General features: G+C 45.3%; 1 protein-coding gene across 1 annotated transcript in view; it reads right to left on the bottom strand.

The window, feature by feature from the left end:
* The window catches only part of LOXHD1 (lipoxygenase homology PLAT domains 1), a 76547-nt gene that overhangs the window by 42476 nt on the left and 12804 nt on the right, over positions 1-21267 (bottom strand). Inside the window, exons 9-14 of the mRNA XM_040089787.2 lie at positions 18103-18219; positions 12628-12790; positions 9754-9908; positions 8759-8968; positions 6164-6287; positions 2514-2722 (exon numbers count right to left, since the gene is read on the bottom strand). Coding sequence (XP_039945721.2) covers positions 2514-2722; positions 6164-6287; positions 8759-8968; positions 9754-9908; positions 12628-12790; positions 18103-18219 — 978 coding nt within the window. The remainder of the gene's footprint in view (positions 1-2513; positions 2723-6163; positions 6288-8758; positions 8969-9753; positions 9909-12627; positions 12791-18102; positions 18220-21267) is intronic.

Genomic DNA, 21267 nt, shown 5'->3' with positions numbered 1-21267 from the left:
GGGGTGAGATGTTTGAACCAAATTAGAATGACAGAACTTCAAAGGCAGGTAGATCCTTTTTTGGGCTGTTTGAAAGCCTTTGTAACTTGTTCCTACTGTCCTTGAGGGGCTGTGCATCACTGAGATACACAATTTATACCGAGCAGCTCAGGATCACACAGAAACTGAACACAGTGGCAGAGGGAAAAATCTAAGTATTTGTGGAAAGAAGGGTCAGAGAATACTAGAGAAACCTAAAGGTCAGGTCCCTAGTCACTGAGGGAATGGACTTGTATTTGCAGCACTTTTGTGTCCTTGATTTTCCTGTGTTCATAATGGGGGAAGACTCTGAACCAGAAGAGGTTTATGAAGACAAACCAATGCAGGACACTCCTAGACATACCTGTGTCTCTCTGCTGCAACAACAGTCTAGGAACAGAGATACTCTCATTCATTAGGGGAAGAGATACTAAAAATAATTTTGAAAAGACAGTATAAAGTGTCTACACCGAATAACTTGCGCTATTTATTTTCATGTCAGAGTGTCTCATGAAGTCCACCAGTAGTGAATATTATATTTGTAGGCTTACAAGACAGGAATAAATGGGCCCCTTTCAAATTACTTCATGTTCCACTGTTTCTTCCGGTGGAGTTTATTTGCAGCAGGAGCATAATACAAAACTTGAAGTAGCATCACTCTGCAAATCTCAGAGTCTGCTGCCTGGGTTACACAGAGGGCTCCTGGAAACTTAATCCTCGTCCTCTGCTACTTTCACATGGTAACTCACATTCAGAACTTTTCACCTTCCACACAAACAGACAAATGCCAGATCCAAGAACAAACCGTTCCTCACTTCTCCCTGAGCAGATAACTAGCAATTTTCTGCAATGTCCCTGAACACTGCAATTTTCTAGAAGGAAAATGCGGACTGATGCCATGGCAACCGCGGCAGACTAGCACGTCGATGTCATCGCTGGGACACGGGTCCAAAAGAAGGGACCTTCCAAGCTGAGGGCACTGCATGAAGGAAGGCAGAAGGCCAGGAGCAGGTGGCTCCTTCAGCTGCGAGCTGGGGAGTTACAAACCAGAAGGGAAAAGTGAGCCGGGGTGAGGCACCAGACCGGTGAGATCACTGGGTACTGGGGGTGAAAGAGCGAAGAACATCACCCGCCTGAAAGATATATGTTATTTCTTTTTCTAGCTCTCCGCATTTTATTTGCAACCTTTTATCTTCTTTCCCATTTGTATTCCTTTTGAAATTAATTTTTGCCTTCCCTCTACCTGTTTCAAAGTGTCTTCTCCTCCTTCCTTTTATCTTCTACACATTCCCTACCCTATTCACTGTATCTTTTCCAGCATGTCTTTCTATTTCTTTCCTCAGGCAGCTCTTCCTGTCTCTCTGACCCTGAGGGGTGATGCCGTCATTTTCCTCCCTCTGTCCCACTCCATGGCTGTTTCCACGCATGCACAATCCGGAAGAGAAGGATTGACACACTTGCTTCACCATAAAAATTTGACCTGGAGATGGGCTAGACAGAAAGTGCCACTAATGCTCATAATAACCAGGCACTGGGAGTGCATTAAGAAAACGGCTTGGTAATAAACACAAATTTCTCAAGATGTCAGAATTCATTGCTTGCATGAAAGGTTGTGCAAGTGATAGTCACTCAGCTGCATCAGCAGGACATACAAAGATGCAAAGATTTTCTTAATATTTAGGATTCCTCTTTCTTTCTTTCTCTTTCCAATTATATAGGCACACATATCAACAGGTAGGTTTACTTCCAGAGAGGGATAGGAGTAAAAACAAAATTAAACAGGCTCCTGGAGTCCTCAGGTGCTGTGGGTTTCAGTACTTGAGGGGCTGGAGCAAGCTTCAAGGAGATGGAAATGCCATCTGAAACAAGAATGATGTACACAAACACTCTGGAATATTCATGTGAAGTTTAAGCCCAGTGATGGAGAGTATATGCAAATTGTGTCTCCCTGAGCCATAATAGAAAAAATGGTTCCTGCACCGAAATCTATTTGCGCACATTACTCACAAATTATGATTAATTTTCTTCTCTAAGCCTGTGTCCTCCAAGCTGTGAAAACAATTTTCATGTTTAGCTAGGAAATTATACAAGATGTGTTTCTGACAATTTATGAAACCCAATTGGAAGTAGTGAAAAAAAAGAGCTACAAAAAAGACCCATGAAGAACTGCAACCTGGGAAGCCTCACTGCATCTGGCAATAGAAGGGATTGAGTCAGAAAAAATGGTGCCAGAGATGGGACAAAACTGTGACACGTTGTAACTTCTTTACAAGTCACAATTATCTTCCGCTTCACGAGGATCCTGGTTTTATGCGAAGTAAAGCATACTTATTTACAGGTTCAGACACATGCGAAATCTCACCAGCACAGTCCTGTTTACATTCCTTTTAGACCCAAGAGCCTTTCCTTCACTGCTAAGAATAACAGAACCACAAGCTTTCCTTTGGCCACGCATCTCATACGCCTCCGGCGCTCGCGCTGCGTTCACAACGTACCTCCACTTTTTTGATCTCCCCAACATCTAGGCCCCAAACTGAAAATTTCTCCACAGAGCCATCTGCAAATTCATCCTTTCCTTCTGGGAGATCCAGCCACAGCCTCTCTGTCTGCACTTTCTGGGGGCCCATGATGATGATGAAGACGCGGCTGTCGGTGCTGGAGTCGTACTCCGTCCCTGTCGTGACGGTGATGTGGTACGGGATCACTGCGACAGAGAGAGGTTTGCTCATCAGAAACAACCCCCCCCCCACACACACACATGTGCACTTGTACGAGACTTGAGAAAACCAGGGGCTCATCCCATCAGAGGGAGCGGCTGTGCATGCCAAATGGGTTCACATCCCATTGAATTCATTCGGAGAAGCGGTAACATCATGCTTTGTTGGACTACAAGTGTGCTTTGGAGACTCCTTTCCCACGCTTGGGGCGGAATTCTGCAAGGGTTAATTTCCCCAGACAACCCTACTGGCTGCAAGGAGGTTGTAAGTCCAGATCTCTCCCTAATGCATGACAGAACAGCAAAAGGCTTGAATCCTTATTGACACCAAGAGACCTTCCTGAAGATGAGTCTGAGCACCTAAATCTTAAACAGGCTATTAGGCCAAAGTGATCTTACACTCCCCGTTCAATAAAGACAAATAAATCTGTGCTGACTCCAAGGTAAGCCATCACCGACTGAAAGCCCCGGAACAACCACAAGTGCTCTCCTTTGTGCCTCATTCAAGGATTGCTGTGATCTATGGGGCAGCTCAGGGTTTCAACATCCCTGCACAAATCCAGACGGAAAAGAACAATCCTTGTGTTAAAGGTAAGTCACTCAATAATTCTATGCATTGCATAATAATTTTGGTTGGGGGGGAAAACCTTCAGGGCAAGGCTTGGTAAAAGAGGAGGTGATTTTTCTGTGGTTTTCGGAAATTTCAGTTCAGCTGTTAAAAGGGAGGAAGTGCCAGACTGCTTTTCAAGGGCTTTCCAAAAGCTCATTTGGGTAAGCCGAGCAGGCGGTGCAGAATTGGTCGCTGAATACTCGTTTGATTTCTCAGAACATTTGTGCAGGGCTGTTCAAACAGTTCCGACAGGACTCAGAGCTCTGAAACTTGCTTCGTCACAGGCTCAAAACAGCCTGGCTTCATCATCACTTTTCTGATTTAAAAAAAAGCCCAAAGATTTATAGGTTGACCAAAAAAAAAAAAAAAAAATCCCCAAATTTGCCTGGTTTTCAAATTACCCAAGATTGACACCTAATTTTGCTTTATGATGACTGACAACATTTTTGAGGTGGAGGTTGTACTAGAAATTCACATCAGACTCAGAATACTCGTGCAACATCAGGGAAGGCCTAAATTCATGCTGATCAAATCTGTCCTAAATTCATGCTGATCAAATCTGTCCTTACCTCCGGACAGAGCAGAACCCAAAAAGATTCATTCAGCCCCAATTTGAGGATTTTGTGTACCAGCACAAAATGAGCAGATGATTAGGCAAGATTTATTCTCCCATTTATGGTATGATTTACATTCCAGTGGGTGCATCAGCACAACGATGCATTTAGCAGGGAAAGGGTTTAGTTGTAGTCGAGGCAGATAAAATAAGAATATATGGAGGGGTCATGTTAGGGACATCTCCAGACTTTAAAATAAAGTGTGTTTTGAATAGGGACATTTTTGTTCATACAGGTTTTGAACTGTTGTGCTGTGACAGACTAAGTTCAGAGAGCTACCAGCATTTCTTAAGCTAAGGTACTTGAAACACCTATAAAAAAGAAATTAGAACTTCGAGTAACTATGATTTCCTGCTTTAAATAATGGACACAGAAGTTTATAGTAGCTTGTTATGAGGGAGTAGGAAACATCCTTTGCTGTTCTTTCCTCTGAAAACTGGAAAATGGATCCTGAAATTAGTTTATCTTCCCTCCCTGTTTTCTTCCTTTTTTTCTGGGACTCATATTTCCCCTTTTTCAAGCACAGGAGAATGCAAAACCTGTGGCAAGTGGCCACAGCAGGAGATAGGAGATAGCAGGTCCTCCAGCCCAACTCCCTTTGTCTCTGGCTGCTTGAGGCCACGTGCTCCCCTCTCAGGAGGGTGAGTTCCCTTACGGATCCATCCAGGGCTGCCTTCCAGCAAGGGAGAAGGCTCCCAGCTCAGATCTAAGCATCATCCTAGCCAAGAGGACCTTTCCCTGAGCTCCATCCTCCACCCCCTGCCCCCCAGTGATATTTGCCATTTGATCTCAGCACAAAGGCACTCCCTATCCCAGCCCTATCCCAGAACCACTTCCTGAGTGAGCCAGCTGAGCTGGCTTCTTGTGCAGCTCAGAAGGTGGCTGCCTGGCTCACCCAGTCCATCTTATCTGACATTCCTCCAGGAAGCACCTTCCTTGATGAGGCCATGTCACTGAGCAGAGATAGTGGTGATGACAAGCTCCAGGACTCAGAGGGAGAAGACCACCCTGACACAATGGGGATGATGGGAACTGTCCTAGCTCTGCTGGAGAAGGATTCCCGTGGGAGATGATGGTATTTTACCCATTATTTGTGAAACTACACAGAGTGCCAACGTGGCAGATGTTATCCATTGTCACAGCACAAAAGCAATATCAGGAGGAACGTGGAAATCACTCATTTTTTATTTGAGCACAATGTGGCATTGCAAAAGAAGGGCTGCCCCCCAGACACAAGGGTTGCAGGCCAGGTTTAGCAATGTGCAGCATTTCATCTCCCTCCCAAATGAAAGGTGTGGGACCTGTGCAACCCAGGTATCACATCACAACAAGCTACTGGGCATGAGAGGAGCTGCAAACCATCCACGTGACCACTGCTGGACTCTGTGTGAGTCCTCCCGGAGAGCTACCTTAAACTTCCAAGGAAAATTGGAAAATCTGGATAATTGGAATAATTTTCACTTCATTTACCATGGAAGTTAGAGATAAATTTAATCATTTTGCACTTGCTGTGGATTAAGGTACATAGAGAGTAACTGTGGTGTATCTGCTGCCCAGTTAGTCAGTAAAACACACTATTGTAATCACACATCTAAAATCTGAACCTGAAGCTAGAAGGCCCCATGTAGGATATCAAAGAACTGTAGGTTCAATTTAACTGATAAGTCATTGGCCTGGAACACAGAGGGAGTAAAAAAAAAAAAAAGGGTATATAAACCATAAAATTATAGAATCATAGAAAAGCCAGGTTGGGAGGGACCTTAAAGTTCATCTCATTCCAACCCCCCTGCCACGGGCAGGGGCACCCTCCACTAGACCCACACAACAGCTGTTGTGCTGCACGCTACATGTGGTAAGGAAAAAGAAACCCGAGAAGTTCTAAAAATAAATCACATTTAAACTCAAATTAAGTAGCATTTCGTCTCGAAATACCACCTCGATTAAGCCGAAGAAACAGTATGGAAACACTGAATTCGCTGAGAAACTTGATGAGTTATTCCACCGCTGAGGTCACAGAGCTGCAGGAAAAGCAGCGAGCACGGAGACACAAGCCCTGATCCAGCCTGCCCCAACACAGTCGCAACACAAGGAAAGGAGAAATAATTTGTTGCTCTGCCTCTCCTTGCTCCTTAGCAGGGGTGAACTCTGAAAGCCAAGAGCTCTCGTGGACGCATGCAACCAAACGCTCAGGCACGAACCACTCACGTGAGCCTTCCTCTGCCGCCTTGACCAGGCTGGATTTTTTGGGCTCCTTCAGGTTGGCATTGCTGTCCTGGCTGGACACGCTGAGAGAGGAGGCATCCAGGCTGTTCCGCTCGCCCTCGTAACTCTGGGTGGGAGGAATGTTTGGGAAGGTAATGAGGTGGCGCAGCCTTACAGGTGGGTAATAAGGGTAATGAGCTCCGTGAAGCTGTTCCAAGTCTGAGGGCTGACCTGCAGCTTCTCAGAGTGGCTTAACAACAGCGAGACAGCTTCTCTGGATGTGTTTTGTAAAAGAGAAGTCTTTAATAATGACAAAAATAACAAACATCATCAAACAAGAGAAGCATAAGTTGAACACAGCGCAGAGAACACTCCTACACTGCTAAGGCCATCCAAAAAAGCAACTGGGCAGTTCTGTGCAGGCTTTTTAAGTACTTGACGGTCCAGGTGGGCTTTTTGGCACCTTGCCCAATTAAATTGGTAACAGGCTTTGAGGGACATTTCCAAAGCCCAAACAGTGCCTCTGTGATGGCACCTGGCCAATTACTGGGAAAAGAGCATGGAAGTTTCTGGGTTCTTTACCATATTAGAACAGCAAGGGGTGAGTCTTAAACCTCTCCTAATATGGAAACACCCAGTAAGGTGGGGGTGCATTGAGGCTTAGTGCTCGTGTTTGTCAGCTGTTCCCATGTGCCTCCAAGAAGGATATGAGAAGAAATCCCTGTAGTTCCTCAGGTACATTTTTGGTCAGTACAGCTTGAGCAAATGTGGCTTGTATTGTGCTGGTGGTCCTTCATTTACTTCATTGGTAACCCTAGCAAGACATTTTGGATGTGTGTTACATTAAAAGGAAATATAATAGACCTAAGAGTCTTGTGAGTTGTGACCTTTTCTGTGCTACCTGTCTGAAATTCTCTGAGACTGATGGAAATTCAGATCCATGGAGCAGTGCCAGAGCTCAAAGAATCATAGAAGGGGCCTTAAAAGTCATCTTCTTCCAACCTCCTATGGGCAGGAACACCTTTAATTGCCCCAGGCTACTCCAACCCCCTTCCAGCCTGGCTCTGGACACTGCCAAGGATCCAGGTTCAGCCACAGCTGCTCTGGGCACCCTCACATGGAAGGATGTTTTCCTAATATGAAATCTAAACCTACTCTCTTTCAACCTGAGCTCATATCCCTCTTGTCCTGTCACTCCAAGACCTCTCTTCAGCTACTGGAGAGCCACAATCAGGTCACACTGAAGCCTCCTCTTCTGAGGCTGAACACTCCCAATTCCCTCCACAGAGCTGCTCCATCCCTCTGATCACCTTGCTGCCTCCTCTGCGCTGGCTGCAGCAGCTCCAGGTCCTTGTGCTGCTGGAGGCAGGGCTGGAGCAGCTCTGCAGGTGGGCTCTCAGCTGAGCACAGGGGCACAGGGGCAGGATCCCCCCTGCCCTGCTGCCCACGCTCCGGGATCAGCCCCGGGCACGGGGGGCTCAGGCTGGGGCAGGTCCAGGTCTCACCCACAGCACCCCAGCTCCTTCTCCCAGGGCCGCTCATTAGGTACAGGTCAAATGTCATAAGAGGCAGAGTGCTGCAAATCTGAGTGATGTGAAACACCAGTGGTGTTTGAAGAGCTGCTGAAAATGCACTTGGTGTCATCTTCCAATAAATGTGAGGTTTTTGCCCACACAGTCAAATAATTTAGGAAAAAAAAAAAAAAATATGGGTTATTAGGTTTTTCCTCGTTATGAATTGGTATAAGCAACAGGGTAAGCCTGTCCACCAGCACTCACAGCGTGTGCTGCAGTTTTATGAGGCAGCATATGGCAACACTCATCCGTGGTGTAACTCCTCTTACATCCGCTCTGCTGCCTTCAGGATGAGTCTGGGCCAATTCCACTGATGATCATTTTAGTGGTAACTGTCAATTAAAGCCTCTCTGTATTTTGCAAAGTGGACTCCTTAAATAAAATGAACTTATAATCAGCTGCTTTATTATGTCTCACTGTATAGAAGTAAGAGAAGTCAATTAATCTTGTTTGCTAATTTTAATTAGAGCATGTACCTCGAATTCCAATTAGCTACACTAGGCCGATAAGCAATAGAGTGTGCAAGTAGAAAGGACATTTCACTAAAAAACGTTTAGTGCTTTGAGAGGTAGCAAAGAGACCTGGCTTTTTATGTCAGGCAGCGGTGGAATAGGGTTCTGAAAAGAAATAAACACCCAGTCCAAGTGAGGATGAAGTCAAAGGACCCAATATTCTGGTTGGAGGACTTCGAATAATGGGACCCACTATTACTAACCACTGCTTGTGGGCATAGCAAGGACAGCAGCAGGGAAGTGCTGTTTATCAGCAAGGTAGTGAACTCTCATCTGAAGGGTTCCACTTACACTCCTTGAGTTTTCTGTTGAATTTGCAAATTACAGAGCTAATGATAATGGGCTGAGAGTGGCCTTACTTTCTTTCAGCTCTCATCTGAAAATCAGAAATTAATTTTGGATAAGCCGAAAGCCCTCTGAGTCCCTAATGAGCTGCCTTGGACTTCAACCAGATATTCAATAATTTTATTTTTGTGAGTAGCAGTGGAACCTGCTTTGAGCCGTAGCGGTACCTGTTCATAAAGCGTACGCTCTATCTTTTTGTCCTCTTTCTTTTTAGAGAGCCAGCGCTCGCACAGGAAAACGAACGACTCCTCTGTGGTTTCATCCAGGATCTCCACTTTTTCCAGAAACCAGTCAGGACTGAACATGCTATTGTCATGACGAATCTTGATCTTGTATAAAATGCCGAGGTCCACAGCCTGTATTGTGAACGTGTCCTCCTGCAGGGCATTCAAGAGAAATTGATTCTGTTAACAAACTCTCAACAGATCGTCCACTGGAAAAAGGCAAAAAAGGGATACTACGGAACACATGTATTTAAATTCCATATTGCTGGATGGTGTTTGGCTAAAAGCTTTGCAGGAGTCTTTAGAGGCATATCTGCAAGCTAAAACTGTTCTTCAGGGAAGTGTTTTAAAGCCTGCTTCTGCTAGGAGGAGAGCTGCAAGAAACACTTTTGCAAACCAGTTAGAATATTGAACTAATGGGAGATTTTAAGTTTCCTTTTTAACTTTCCCTTTCTAATCCAGTTAGATTTGTATGAACAGTCCAGATGACACAATCCTCGCCACCATTATATCCAAGTGACCCGTGGGATGACCACAGAGCATCACTGTTGGTGTTGTTTTCCCAGATACAGCTGAAGTTTAAGTCCCATCAATTTAACAAGTTTTGTGGAGAATTCCAGCATGTACTGTGCACATGCAAATCAGCTGCACAGGGACTGTGGGAATCTGCAGCTCGCAGCTCCAGCCAGTTTCCATGACCAAGCTCGTAATTTGTCCATCAGTGACTCCATGGGAACATCTGCCTGTTTGCTGCGGTGCCTGTCAGTTGTAATACCCAGCTGACAATCCACACAAAGCATTTTAAGAGGTAATGAATCTGGTAAATGGAATCAATCAATTCATCCCTCATAGGAAAACTCAGCCTATAAAGGCAGTCGTTGACTTGATAGGCTAAAGACTGAGAAACGGAAGGCGCCATTAACCCTTCCCATTTGTACCTGTCCTCTTTCAAACTTGTTGAAGTTTGTTTCGGATTTACTGAGTTTTCTCTCTCCCATGTCTCCCAGGTCTCCATATATATTTAGGAAGACATTGGCATCTGTCCCAGCACCGTAGATATCCCCAGTGAACACGCTGATCTTGTACGTGTGAACTGCAGGAAGAAACAGAGGGTGACTTCTGGTCAGATGAAATATTAAGATCCGTGTTAGGTACCGAATTTACCTAAGAAAATGTTCCCCAGGTTTTCTGCTCGTCTCTTGTAGTGGTATTAAATCCTATATGTTTTTTCCTTTCAGGTTTCCAATCCAAAGACTGGGGAATCCCTGGGCTGGCATTTGCTGACTTTCCTTTTCTCCGTCTAGCCAATGCCTGTGGGTTGCTTTGATCACACGGTTCACGGTTAAAAATGCAAAGAATCATTATGGCCATTACTGGATGGGAAGTCGATAGAGGTGAGGGAGCTCAGCACCTTTTTGTACAGGGGCTCGAGGGACATGGATCTGAGAACAAGCAATTCAGCGCTGTGAATCCTTAATACTCCATCTTCCATAAACAAAGACTGGGAATTCAGACGTGCAATTACTACAGGAGTTAATGGCATGTATCTCTATAAATTCCCCAAACAGACAGAGAACAGGTTTCTGGGTCCTTTTGCTGAGAGAGTATTTAATTAAGGAAGGGCTGGAGCAGTGCTGTTTAAGTACCCTTTCTCTTTAGCTTGCTCAATGATGAGACAATAAAACCTCATCAAGCCTTTAGTAATGTGCTTTAGTAAACCTGTTAAATACTCCTATTTTTATTTTGCTGCTCTTCTCCCAATTACATGGGGGAAAACAAACAGTTACTGAAAGCATCCTCTCCAGGAAAACAATGGGGGTCTGTACAAGTCTCTGATTACCCTGGTGGCATATGAGCCATGGAGAATGCCTCCCTGCAAATCCCAGGGCAATGCAAATGAGCAAGAGGCACAAAGTCTTAGTTAGGATTCTGTGCATGTTAACAACGTTGAAGAAAATTGCTATATTGTCTTTTTTCTTCTTTCACAGTAGAGACAAACTCAATTCTGCTTTGTCATCCATGAAAGATTTCCATTGATTTCTCTGAGAAATGGATCAAAGTCATCACCTGAGAACATCCACACGGACTGTGTGCAGTGCTGGATATTCTGGTTTGCCTCTTCAGATGTCCTACAGAGTTACAGCTCCATGTCTGAGAGGCAGCTGCTACTTTAGTAAGGAAGGAAGAAATAAATATCTTCTAATTAGTAAATTAGCATCCCTCCTTGGCCTTTCCTTGGTATTTCTAGAGGCCTCCAGGACTGAAACACACCATATTATAAAAAAAAGATGACCCCAGAATACCACGAGCTGCTTTTCCTTCACTGTCATTTACACCATGTCACTGCCCAAAGATGTATGAGGACTCACAGACATGCAGAAGATTTAATTCTTTTCCCAGATATTTTATATCTGAAGCAGAAGTTCCCAGATTTAGCCCTACCTCCACGCCAGAAGAAACTTTCAATAATACAAAAATTCTGTTCTCTAGGTTGTAGAACTGTTTTTAAGGCTTTGCCTTCAGAAGGAAAAATGAGTCACCTGGGTTAATTAACAAATGGTAACTGATCCGAGGTAAAACATCAGAAATTAACAAGTTAAGGGAAATGTCATGCAGGCACCTAGGTGTCACAGAATCGTTGAATCATCAATTTGTTTGGATTGGAAAGGACCTTTAAAGGCCACATTGTCAAACCCACCTGCCGTGGGCAGTGACACCTTCCACTAGACCAGGTTTGTCAGAGCCTCATCCAACCTGAGCTCAAACTGTTTCCAGGAACGGGGCATTCACCACTTCTCCGGGCCACCCTTGCCAGTGTTTTACCACTTAGTGGTTTATTTTAAAATTGGCTTTGCCCCTGCAGGAAAAGAAGTCTCCCATAAGCTACCATGTATTTCCTAACAGGAGGAAGGAGGACACCAGTCTTCCTTCCAGCAAGGCACCTCTTCCCTTGCCAATGGAAAACAGTCCACACTAATTCCACCCTGACAATGTCCTACAGTAGATGCAAGTCAGACTCTGGAAGAAAAGAAACAGTGGGAGAACTTATTTTCTCTGTTGATTCATCTTGTTGTCAGAGGCAAGAGTCAAGAATGAAAATGTCATCTGAAATCCTTTTGCTCTGCTCAGGATGAGGAAGTTCATGACCTCTTTCAAGGACATAATGAGCTCCAGGTGAGAAAACGAGATTCTTTTCTAGAGGAAAAAGAGGCACAAACTGCAGCACATACAGAGAAGCAATGATTTAGGGGTGAAATTACAGTTCTTTCTCACTTGCTCCAGCTACAAGTAAGGCCAAACGCTGAACGTCACCACTTTATAAGATGAACTCAGAACTAAATAAGAATTTTTTCTCCTCCTGAAAGGCACTTTAATGAGGTGAAGGTGGCTGCAATGACCCAGGTTTCTAAAGGTTGTGCATGTGTACCTGAAGAGGAGCAGGAAAAACAATTTTGAGAGGAAAGAGGAGCAGTAATTAGACTCACAGGATAGGAAAGGAAGAGGCAGAGTGCACAGCACAGAAGAAGTTGGGCACAGGAGTTTAAGGCACAGCCTTAAAGACAAGGCATAAGAATTTAGGCATCAGAGGAGATACGGAAATTATGGGAGTGAAAGGGTGCCTGTGACAGGTTCTCAAAAGCCCCACAGGAAAATAATGATGTTATTGCTCAGAAGTGCTCCAGGTGTGAGAGAGGCCAGACAGCGGGAAGGGAAAGAGAAGTGAACATTGTGGCACTGAACCACACATCCAAATGTTTTGTTCCAAAAAAAATCAGACAAATCATCCCTACCTACTCCTAGGATTATATTACCTTCTAAAGGATCTTCAACTTCTTCCTCTATCTGCTTGAGTGTCCCATCCTTCATGAGCTTTTCGGTAAAAATATCAGATGGCACCAGTTCTCTGACAGTCTCCCCATCATCTTCAGACTTTGCAAGCCATCTTTCACATGGAAATGTGACAGTTTCCGAGCCCTGGAGTGAACACCACAGAGGAAACCTCTTCAAAACAACACGAACACACGCCAGCATTTCCCCTTTGAAAATAACTCCGACATGCAGGCAAGGGTTTTCAACTCACGTACGTGTGTGTGTGTGTAGAGGCAGACCTAAAATAGTACACAGAAATGTATTTCCTCCAGACAGAGGACATCTGAGGGCTCTCAGAAGAAGCACAGAACATGCAGGAGAAAACAGGAGTCCCAGTGGGTGTGTGAGAGTGGCTGTATGATCCAGTAGATCTCTGCCCTTCCCAGTATTAAAGCTTGTAAATTCCTGATCAGGACTGCACCATTCCTGCTGAAGCTGTGCTTTACTGGCACTCTGCAATTCCTCTTCAACCCTTATTCAGGCAGCATTTTCTTTGAAGCCAGTAGGGCTTTTTTTGTTGCTTTTTTAAAATTTTTAATTTTTTTTCCTGAACTCAATACTTCATGATTTCGCCTATAATTCTGTGACTCAAGCTGGGTTACAGGCAATTCCCATACATGCAATACGGGGAGAAAAATACTGATTTAATTTTTGATCTTTTGTTTTGACTTCACTTTGGTGGAAACAAATATGATTTATATCATCGAACAGACAAAAACAATGGAACATGTGTTTTCCACTTGGTAAACAAAATTAATCCCAGACTATCCACTAAGAACAGACTCCCATAAGGCCTCCAAAATGGTAAGATGCAGGCAGTTTTCTGCGTGCTGGGCACCCCAGGCTATGACTCCATGAAGAGAAGAGCATGAGCCACCATGCAAGATACAGAGGCCACACGTCTGAACAGAAGGAAACACAAAAAAGAAAAAAAGAAAAGAAAAAAAGAAAAGAAAAAAAAAAAAAAAAAGAGGAAGTTAGTTTAAATCTCACAGCAAATAAATACGGAAAAAAAAGAAAAAGGCCCTTTCTTTACTGACAAGCTCATAATTTATCTCTTACCCTGCACAAGGATTTTCCAGCATACAGTGTGCCATCACTTTCATATACGACATACCAATGGATATTAACAGAATCCCAGAGGGGTTTGGGTTTGAGGGGACCTTAAAGATCATCTGGTTCCAAGCCTCCTGCTACAGGCAAGGACACCTTCCACTATCCCAGGGTGCTCCAAGCCCTGTCTAGCCTGGCCTTGGACACTGACAGGGATCCAGGGGCAGAGACAGATGCTTCCAGGGATTCAGGGGCAGCCACAGCTGCTCTGGGAAACCTGTGCCAGGGCCTCACCACACTCACAGTCAAGAATTTCTTTCTAATATCTGATACCCTGCCCTCTGTGAGTGTGAAGCCATTCCCCCTTGTCCTGTCCTTCCATCCCTTGTCCAAAGTCCCTCCCCAGCTCTCTTGTAGACACCCTTTATGAATAATTTTTCGCCTTTATTACTCTGCTGTGATTACTTACCAAGCAAACACAGGGCCCTTTCCTCACTGCTTTTACTATTCAAATACTAAAATATTAATGCATGGTCAGGGAAGGGAATAGATCTCACTGTAGTAATCTCAAACATCCTTGTCACTGTGCATTACAGCACTGTGCCGCTTGGAACTGCAGATCCTGCCCTCCCTGACACCATCACTGGGGAGGAACAGCTTGTGCACCCAAGGGCAGGTGTGCACTCAGATCACAGCTAACCTGGAACGAGCAGGTCACAGTGTCCCCACACAGAGATGCCAGGGAAGTCGGTCTGTGGCCGCAGAACCTCTCCGAGGGGCTTGTGTGACTTGAGTGTTTTGAGTCTGCAGCAGAACCACACTTTGAGTACACACAGCCCAAACCTTCTGCAGTTAATGAAAGACCATTTCTCCTCCCCTCTGCTGCTCCCTGCAGCGCTGCTGTTTAACCCCAGACAGAGATGTTTAACTCCACGAGGAGGTTTGGAGCATGGCGTACAAAAAGGTGTCAAAGAAAACCGGCAGCTCTTCAGGTGACTTCACATCTTTTACTTTCAAGTGTTATTTGTGCTACACAAGCAGAATACAGCACCTAATGATTCCTGCCTCCTCATTTCTGCACCGCCTGTCTGACCACTTAACCCGCATTATCTCACTGTACGCCGAGCCGGTGAACAGTGCTTATCTCCACACCTGCAGGCTGGGAAGAGAGGGCTTTCCAGAGCCATGCTTCAGGGCTGGAACTCTCTGCTCCTGACAGAGATTCCACTTCAGTCACGTTTCTCGCTGAAGCTTTCAGCAGCTCCCGCACATTCCTGCTGCTGGCGGCATGTGCCATTGAGGCAAACACTGTTTATTTGGTAACGAGATATCTAGGGACTGGAGTGGCAGCACAGTGGGGCGTAATGTGCACTTACTGCAAGAGTTAATTGTGTCATTATTGATAATCACCATGCCATTGCCACGGTTTTTTACTGGGGTTACCCTGTTAGTTGATTGTATTAATATTTAAGTGATATAAAGTGCACTGGTTTATACTACCAGCAATAAAATCCTCTTGCTGCCCTGAACAGAACTTGTTTTTTTAGAGTCTGAGTCTGGACCTGAGCTAGAAGCAGGGTATGAGAGCGTGCTAAAAGTCAGTGCTTTTCCCTTCTCCAAGTTGTAACAAACGAAATATAATTATCAAATATAATTGGCATGCCAAGACAGTTTTTTTCAGCACGCAACAATCCTAGTTTCCTACCCAAGTGCTTTCAATTTAATCTGAAAAGTTACTGACCTCATTTTTCTTTAGCAGCTCTACGGATACATCTAGACACATCTTAGCAGTCTAATCAGGTAGCACAGCTTTTAGAAGCGCTGGCAGCGTATTGCTATCCTGTGGCAGGTCATAATATCCTGCGGCTGATCAGCGGCATCACGCAGCGCTCTGCTTTCTTCTTTTTTTCCCATGCCATAATCAAAAGATCAGCAGAATTGTAAATCTCTCCGTTCCCAAGCCGTTCGGGGCTTTCCTCCCTTCCTCCACCTTCAGGTTTCTCATCACCTGCCCTTCAAAGCTGCTGCAATGACTGAGGAGGGGGTGCAGCCCCCAGACCCTCTCTTGGCACACTGGAGAGCACCCAGGACGGAGCCCTCGGGCACTTCCCTAAGTGCTCAGTTTAAGGCCATTGTAGAAAGAGGCATCCCAGGAACCTCTTTTTCCCTTGGTTTCTGTGCATTTGGGTGTGCCCCTCTTCATCCTCTCCAGCCTGTGACCAATAATATCTCCGAAAACAACGTATACCTGTCCATTAACCTAGCGGAGCCAGGCCAGGCAGTACGCTGAGAGTCTGATAATGTCAGACTGGCAAAAAGGTGATAAGGAGGAACAATCTGAGGGTATTGGCTTGTGAAGAAGCTTGTTCAGGAGGATGGAGATGGAGATGAGGGGGACCCTCTCACTCTGCACAACTCCCTGTCAGGGGGCTGGAGCCAGGTGGAGGTGGGGCTCTGCTCCCAGGGGACAAGAGACAGGAGGAGAGGAGATGGCCTCAAGGTGCATCAGGGAAGATTTAGACTGGATATTGGGAAGAATTTCTTCCCAGAAAGGGTTGTCCAGTCCTGGCACAGGCTGCCAAGGGCAGTAGAGAAGTCCCTGTCTCTGGAGGGATTTAAAAGCCGTGTGGATGTGACCCTGTCTTGGATTATGTAACCTAAAAATGTGTATTCAATTTCATCTGTTGAAAGCTGGTTTTCGGGAGATGTTTTATCCTTCTAACTCCAGGGGGGAGGGAGGAGGATGTTTCCTGATAATGGCCCAGCCATTAAATCCAGGTGGGGCAGTGTTTCTTATCTCTTTCACCACCCCTCCATCCTCCAGGGGACATCTTCTGATAATGGGCCATTACGGCCCACCAATGACAGGACACATTCCATCATCCCATTGGGAGATGTTCCACACACTGGGGAGGAGCCAGCTGTTCCCAGCTAGATAAAAACTGGGACTGAAGGACACAAGGGATCCAGTTTTTCCACTGGATTCCCAGAGGAAGGCTGGACCCTTCTTGCCATCACTGGACTCTCTACAGGACCATCTCTACTCCGCAGAACCACATCTGTTACTCCAGGAGAACTTATTTGGACTGCTTCCAACACCCTGACCAACAGGGTGCCAGGTCATATCCCTGACTCTGTCAGGGGTTTTCCAGGATTTTTGTTTGCTACCTCGCTTGTTATTTTTGTACTACAACATTTGTATTTTCCCTTTTTTTAATACTCCTAGTAAAGAACTGTTACTCCTATTCCCATATCTTTGCCTGAAAACCCCTAATTGCAAAATTATAATAATTTGGAGGGAAGGGGGTTTACATTCTCCATTCCAAGGGAAGATCTATCTTTCCTTGGCAGACACCTGTCTTTCAGAACCAAGATAGACCCTTAGGGACATGGGTCAGTGGTGGCCTGGGCAGTGCTGGGGGAGTGGTTGGACCTGATGGTCTTGGAGTTCTTTTTCAATTAAACACTTCCATGATCCTATGGTGAGGAGGGTCCAAGGATGACCTGTGAGTTGATTGTGTAGCAGAGAGTGAAACATATCCCATAAATTTTGAAGGAGGAAGCAAGATGAGGAGCAGGTTCACCAGGACTGAAGAAGCTGTTTTAGATCTTGGTATTAGAAGTCACCTGAGCAGTGGGCAGACCCAAGGGGAGGTAAAAGCTGACACCCCCTTGGAATTAGGGGAAAGAGTTCAGGTCTTCCCCAATGCAGCTACTGCTCCAATTCTGGACTGGCCCTGAAGAAGAGATTTTCTTTCAAAGTTCCCCACAGCCAGATTCATCCCTGTTGGTATAGCCAGCATCTGAAAGCAGGGCTGAGGAACAATTTCCTGCATGGAAAGGATCAGGATTACCTATCTGACTGTCCTGTGTTAACCTTGTTCACATGAACAGCAAAAAATCCTATCCTCTAACTTGACTTTTTTAACATGATTCAGGGAGTTGCACTGACAGGCATTTTACTTGCCCTAATTGTACTGACTCCTTTGGATTTAATCTTCCAGGATTAAGGGACTGATGAAATTGTTTCTCATCCACGTTCGGCAACAATACTTTTTTATTTTAAAATGGTACACCCACTTTCCACTTCCCTCCCTGTGATCCCTCAGAACAGAAGTACACGTGAAGACACGGAGCTCTGAAAAAAGCAACGACTGCAGAGCCTTATTGTCAGTGTTGGAAGAATGAAACATGACAACACTTGTTTGCTGTCCCCAAGGTCCCCAGGCTCCAGCAAGTTCGTTCAGAGCGCTCTGCTCTTCAGGGAGTCGTTTTTCACTGTGGATCACACTTTGTACAGAGAAGATGCGATCTGGGAGAGGGGAGTGGCGGCTCCTGGGGGTGTGCTGGGATTCAGAGCCTACCTTCCCGTTGGGCAGCAGCCTCCGGATCGTCACGCGGTCCAAGTGCCAGCCCGAGTTCAGCCCTCCACCCTTGTGTCCTATGCGGATCTTCTCGATAATGTCACCCACGTCCTCCAGCTGCAGAAGCAAACAGGCAAAGAGACAAACCCCACCAAACAACACCGAAACCAAACAGCAGGGGGGGGGGTGGGGAAAGAAACAAACACCACCAAATTACGCCAACACCAAACAAACAAAACAAAAAAAAAAATTAAAATGTGCAATATCACGGCATGAACAACTGGTGACGTTTGAGAAACCACTTCTTTACCTTATTTCATATTTTCCCAGGCTATTTGAAGTCCTAGGGGAGAAACTGTTAGTGCTGATATCAATTGTAGAATCATTAAAAATAAATCCTGGAATGGTTTTGGTTCAAAGGGACCATAAAGATCACCCAGTTCCACCCTCTTGCCATGGGCAGGGACACTTTCCACTGTCCCAGAGTGTTCCAAGCCCTGTCCTTGAACACTTCCTGGAATGGAGCAACCACAGCTTGTCTGAAAAACCTGTGCCAGGGCCTCATCACCCTCACAGGAAGAATTCCTTCCCAATATCCCATCTAACCCTGCCCTCTGGCAGTTTAAAGACATTGCCCCTTCTTCTGTCACTATCTGCCTATATGAAAGGTCCCTCACCCTCTTTTTTATAAGCCCAGGCAGGGGCTTATGAAAAGGCTTTATTGAGGCCCTGGCAGGGGCTCGGAGCTCTCCCTGGAGCCTTCTCTTGTGCAGCTGAGCAGCCCCAGCTGTGCCAGGCTGGCTCCAGAGCAGAGGGGCTCCAGCCCTGGCAGCATCTCCGTGGCCTCCTCTGGAGTTATGCCCTAATTTGCATTCTGGCTAGAAGTATTCCCTGGACTTCTGCTCCAAAATGGAGAGAACCTTGGTGTGCACAGATTACCGACCATGAGGGACGGGTCCAGTTGCAGAGCAGCAATCCTGCATCTCAGGCTTTTCTGCCGGAGTGGGAATGAAGGCAATAATTTGGAAATTTTCCCTGTACTTGGCACTGGTGAGGCAGCACATCGAGTGCTGTGTCCACCTCTGGATCCCTCCATTCAAGAACGATGTGGAGTGTCTGAAGCGTGTCCAGGGAAGGGAATGGATCTGGGGAAGGGGCTGGAGCCCCAGGAGAGGCTGAGGGAGCTGGGAAAGGGGCTGGAGCCCCAGGAGAGGCTGAGGGAGCTGGGGAAGGGGCTGGAGCCCCAGGAGAGGCTGAGGGAGCTGGGGAAGGGGCTGGAGCCCCAGGAGAGGCTGAGGGAGCTGGGGAAGGGGCTGAGCCTGGAGAAAAGGAGGCTCAGGGGGAACCTTGTGGCTCTGCACAACTCCCTGACAGGAGGGGACAGCCGGGGGGGTCGGGCTGTGCTCCCAGGGAACAGGGACAGGAGGAGGACACAGTCCTAAGCTGTGGGGAGGTTTAGTTTGGACATTAGGAAGAAATTATTCACAGAATAGATGATTAGACATTGAAATGGGCTGCACAGGGACGTGGGAGAAGCACTGCCCCTGAAGGTATTAAAGGAATGACTGGATGTGGCCCCCAGTGCTCTGGTCTGGTGACAAGGTGGGGATCAGTCATGGGCTGGATTCGATGATCTCAGAGGTCTTTTCCAACCTAATTGATTCCGTGATTCTATGAAACTGTGGTGCAGCTAAATCTTAAATTGCTCTTTTTAAATCACCTTCATTTTTTAAACACTTGTGCGCACTCTCTTAATACTGGAAGAATAACTTTGAGGTGAAAGTACGATACAAACAGCCTGGCATTTTATATTATCTCTCCTCTTCTGCCACAGAATCACAGTGCCGTTCTGAGAAAGCCAACAGGAAGACTGTCTTATGAAGTTGATACAGGGTCTTTATGCTTCACCTTATTAATTAATTTGTTACTGCTGTACTACTTTTAATTCACTTCCCTTTCAAAGGCTTGAACAGGAAGAATTGAAAATTTTCTCCTAACTGTTAGCTTTTGGCTATTCTGGTGAAAACTTTTTTATAGCTGGCCTTCAAACACCCAAGGCTGGTTTCAAACCTTTGCATGTAGAACACAGAGCTGTCCTTCTGTCCTTGGGGCTTTAGAGTCTTACTTTCTTGGAAAATATGAGAAAATGGAGCATGTCAATTTTTATCTTCTCTGCCCAGACAAAGGAAGTGCCCCACACAGGAGCAAAGACAGCTCCATGAGTCAGTCAGACTGCACAACCCAAGGAATCCACACTCTGAACAAACTGGGTTTGCCTCCATCAGCCCTGCCTCAACTGTAGGCAGAGTAAGATTCACTGCAAAATAATTAAACCATCCAAACTCCTTTCTAAAACTCACACACATGCACACAAGTATACATTAAGGAAAAATTATTTTTCCTCTTTTGTCCTGTCCAAATACTCATCTTTCAATGAGACTTTTAATCAATACATAGCAATAAAATGATGCTTGAGCAGTCAAGATCCATGTTAAAGAAGAAGTGGGCTTTACCCTGCTGTAGGCATCTCCAGCAAATCATCACTTGGAAGCACAGCTAAGAGCAGCCTCTAATCTTTTGTGCCTCTTTTGCAAAATACAAAATGATAGAGGCTGGTAAAACTACAAAGCAAATAGACAATTTCCAGTTTGTGCTTTCTGAAATCCCCCATATCGTTTTTAAGGTCTGTTGAACTCCAAATTATTGGCCCTGCACAAGCAGGTGAAAGAAAAATATATTTTGCTTTGTTCCCATCTCCTGCACAAAGAGGAGCTGGTGAAGTAGGAAAGAATTTGGGGGACAGGTTAATACGATGTTATAAATCGGTAGAACACACTGCATTTTCTCTCACTTAATCTAAGAAAAGTACTGATGTTTCAGATTCCACCAAAATTGAAATAAATCTTATGTAATAAAGACCTAACCAGAACACTCGGTTTGAGATTTATACGTGTGGATTAATGCAACCTCTGCTATGAAAAATTGTGCGGAAACTCCACCGAAATAAGTCTTATTCTTTGTTTTAAAGGAATCACACTGGGGATTTATTTTATGATTCATGACATATAACAACAATGTGGGCTGCAAGTATTTTAACTTGTAAAAAGAATTGGCTTAAAATTTCCCTTCAATTACGAAAACAAAACAGACTCAAAAGAGAGAGAA

Source organism: Hirundo rustica, chromosome Z, assembly GCF_015227805.2.
Source record: "Hirundo rustica isolate bHirRus1 chromosome Z, bHirRus1.pri.v3, whole genome shotgun sequence".
In the NCBI taxonomy this organism is placed as follows: domain Eukaryota; kingdom Metazoa; phylum Chordata; class Aves; order Passeriformes; family Hirundinidae; genus Hirundo; species Hirundo rustica.
This window is presented reverse-complemented; position numbering and strand designations above follow the sequence as displayed.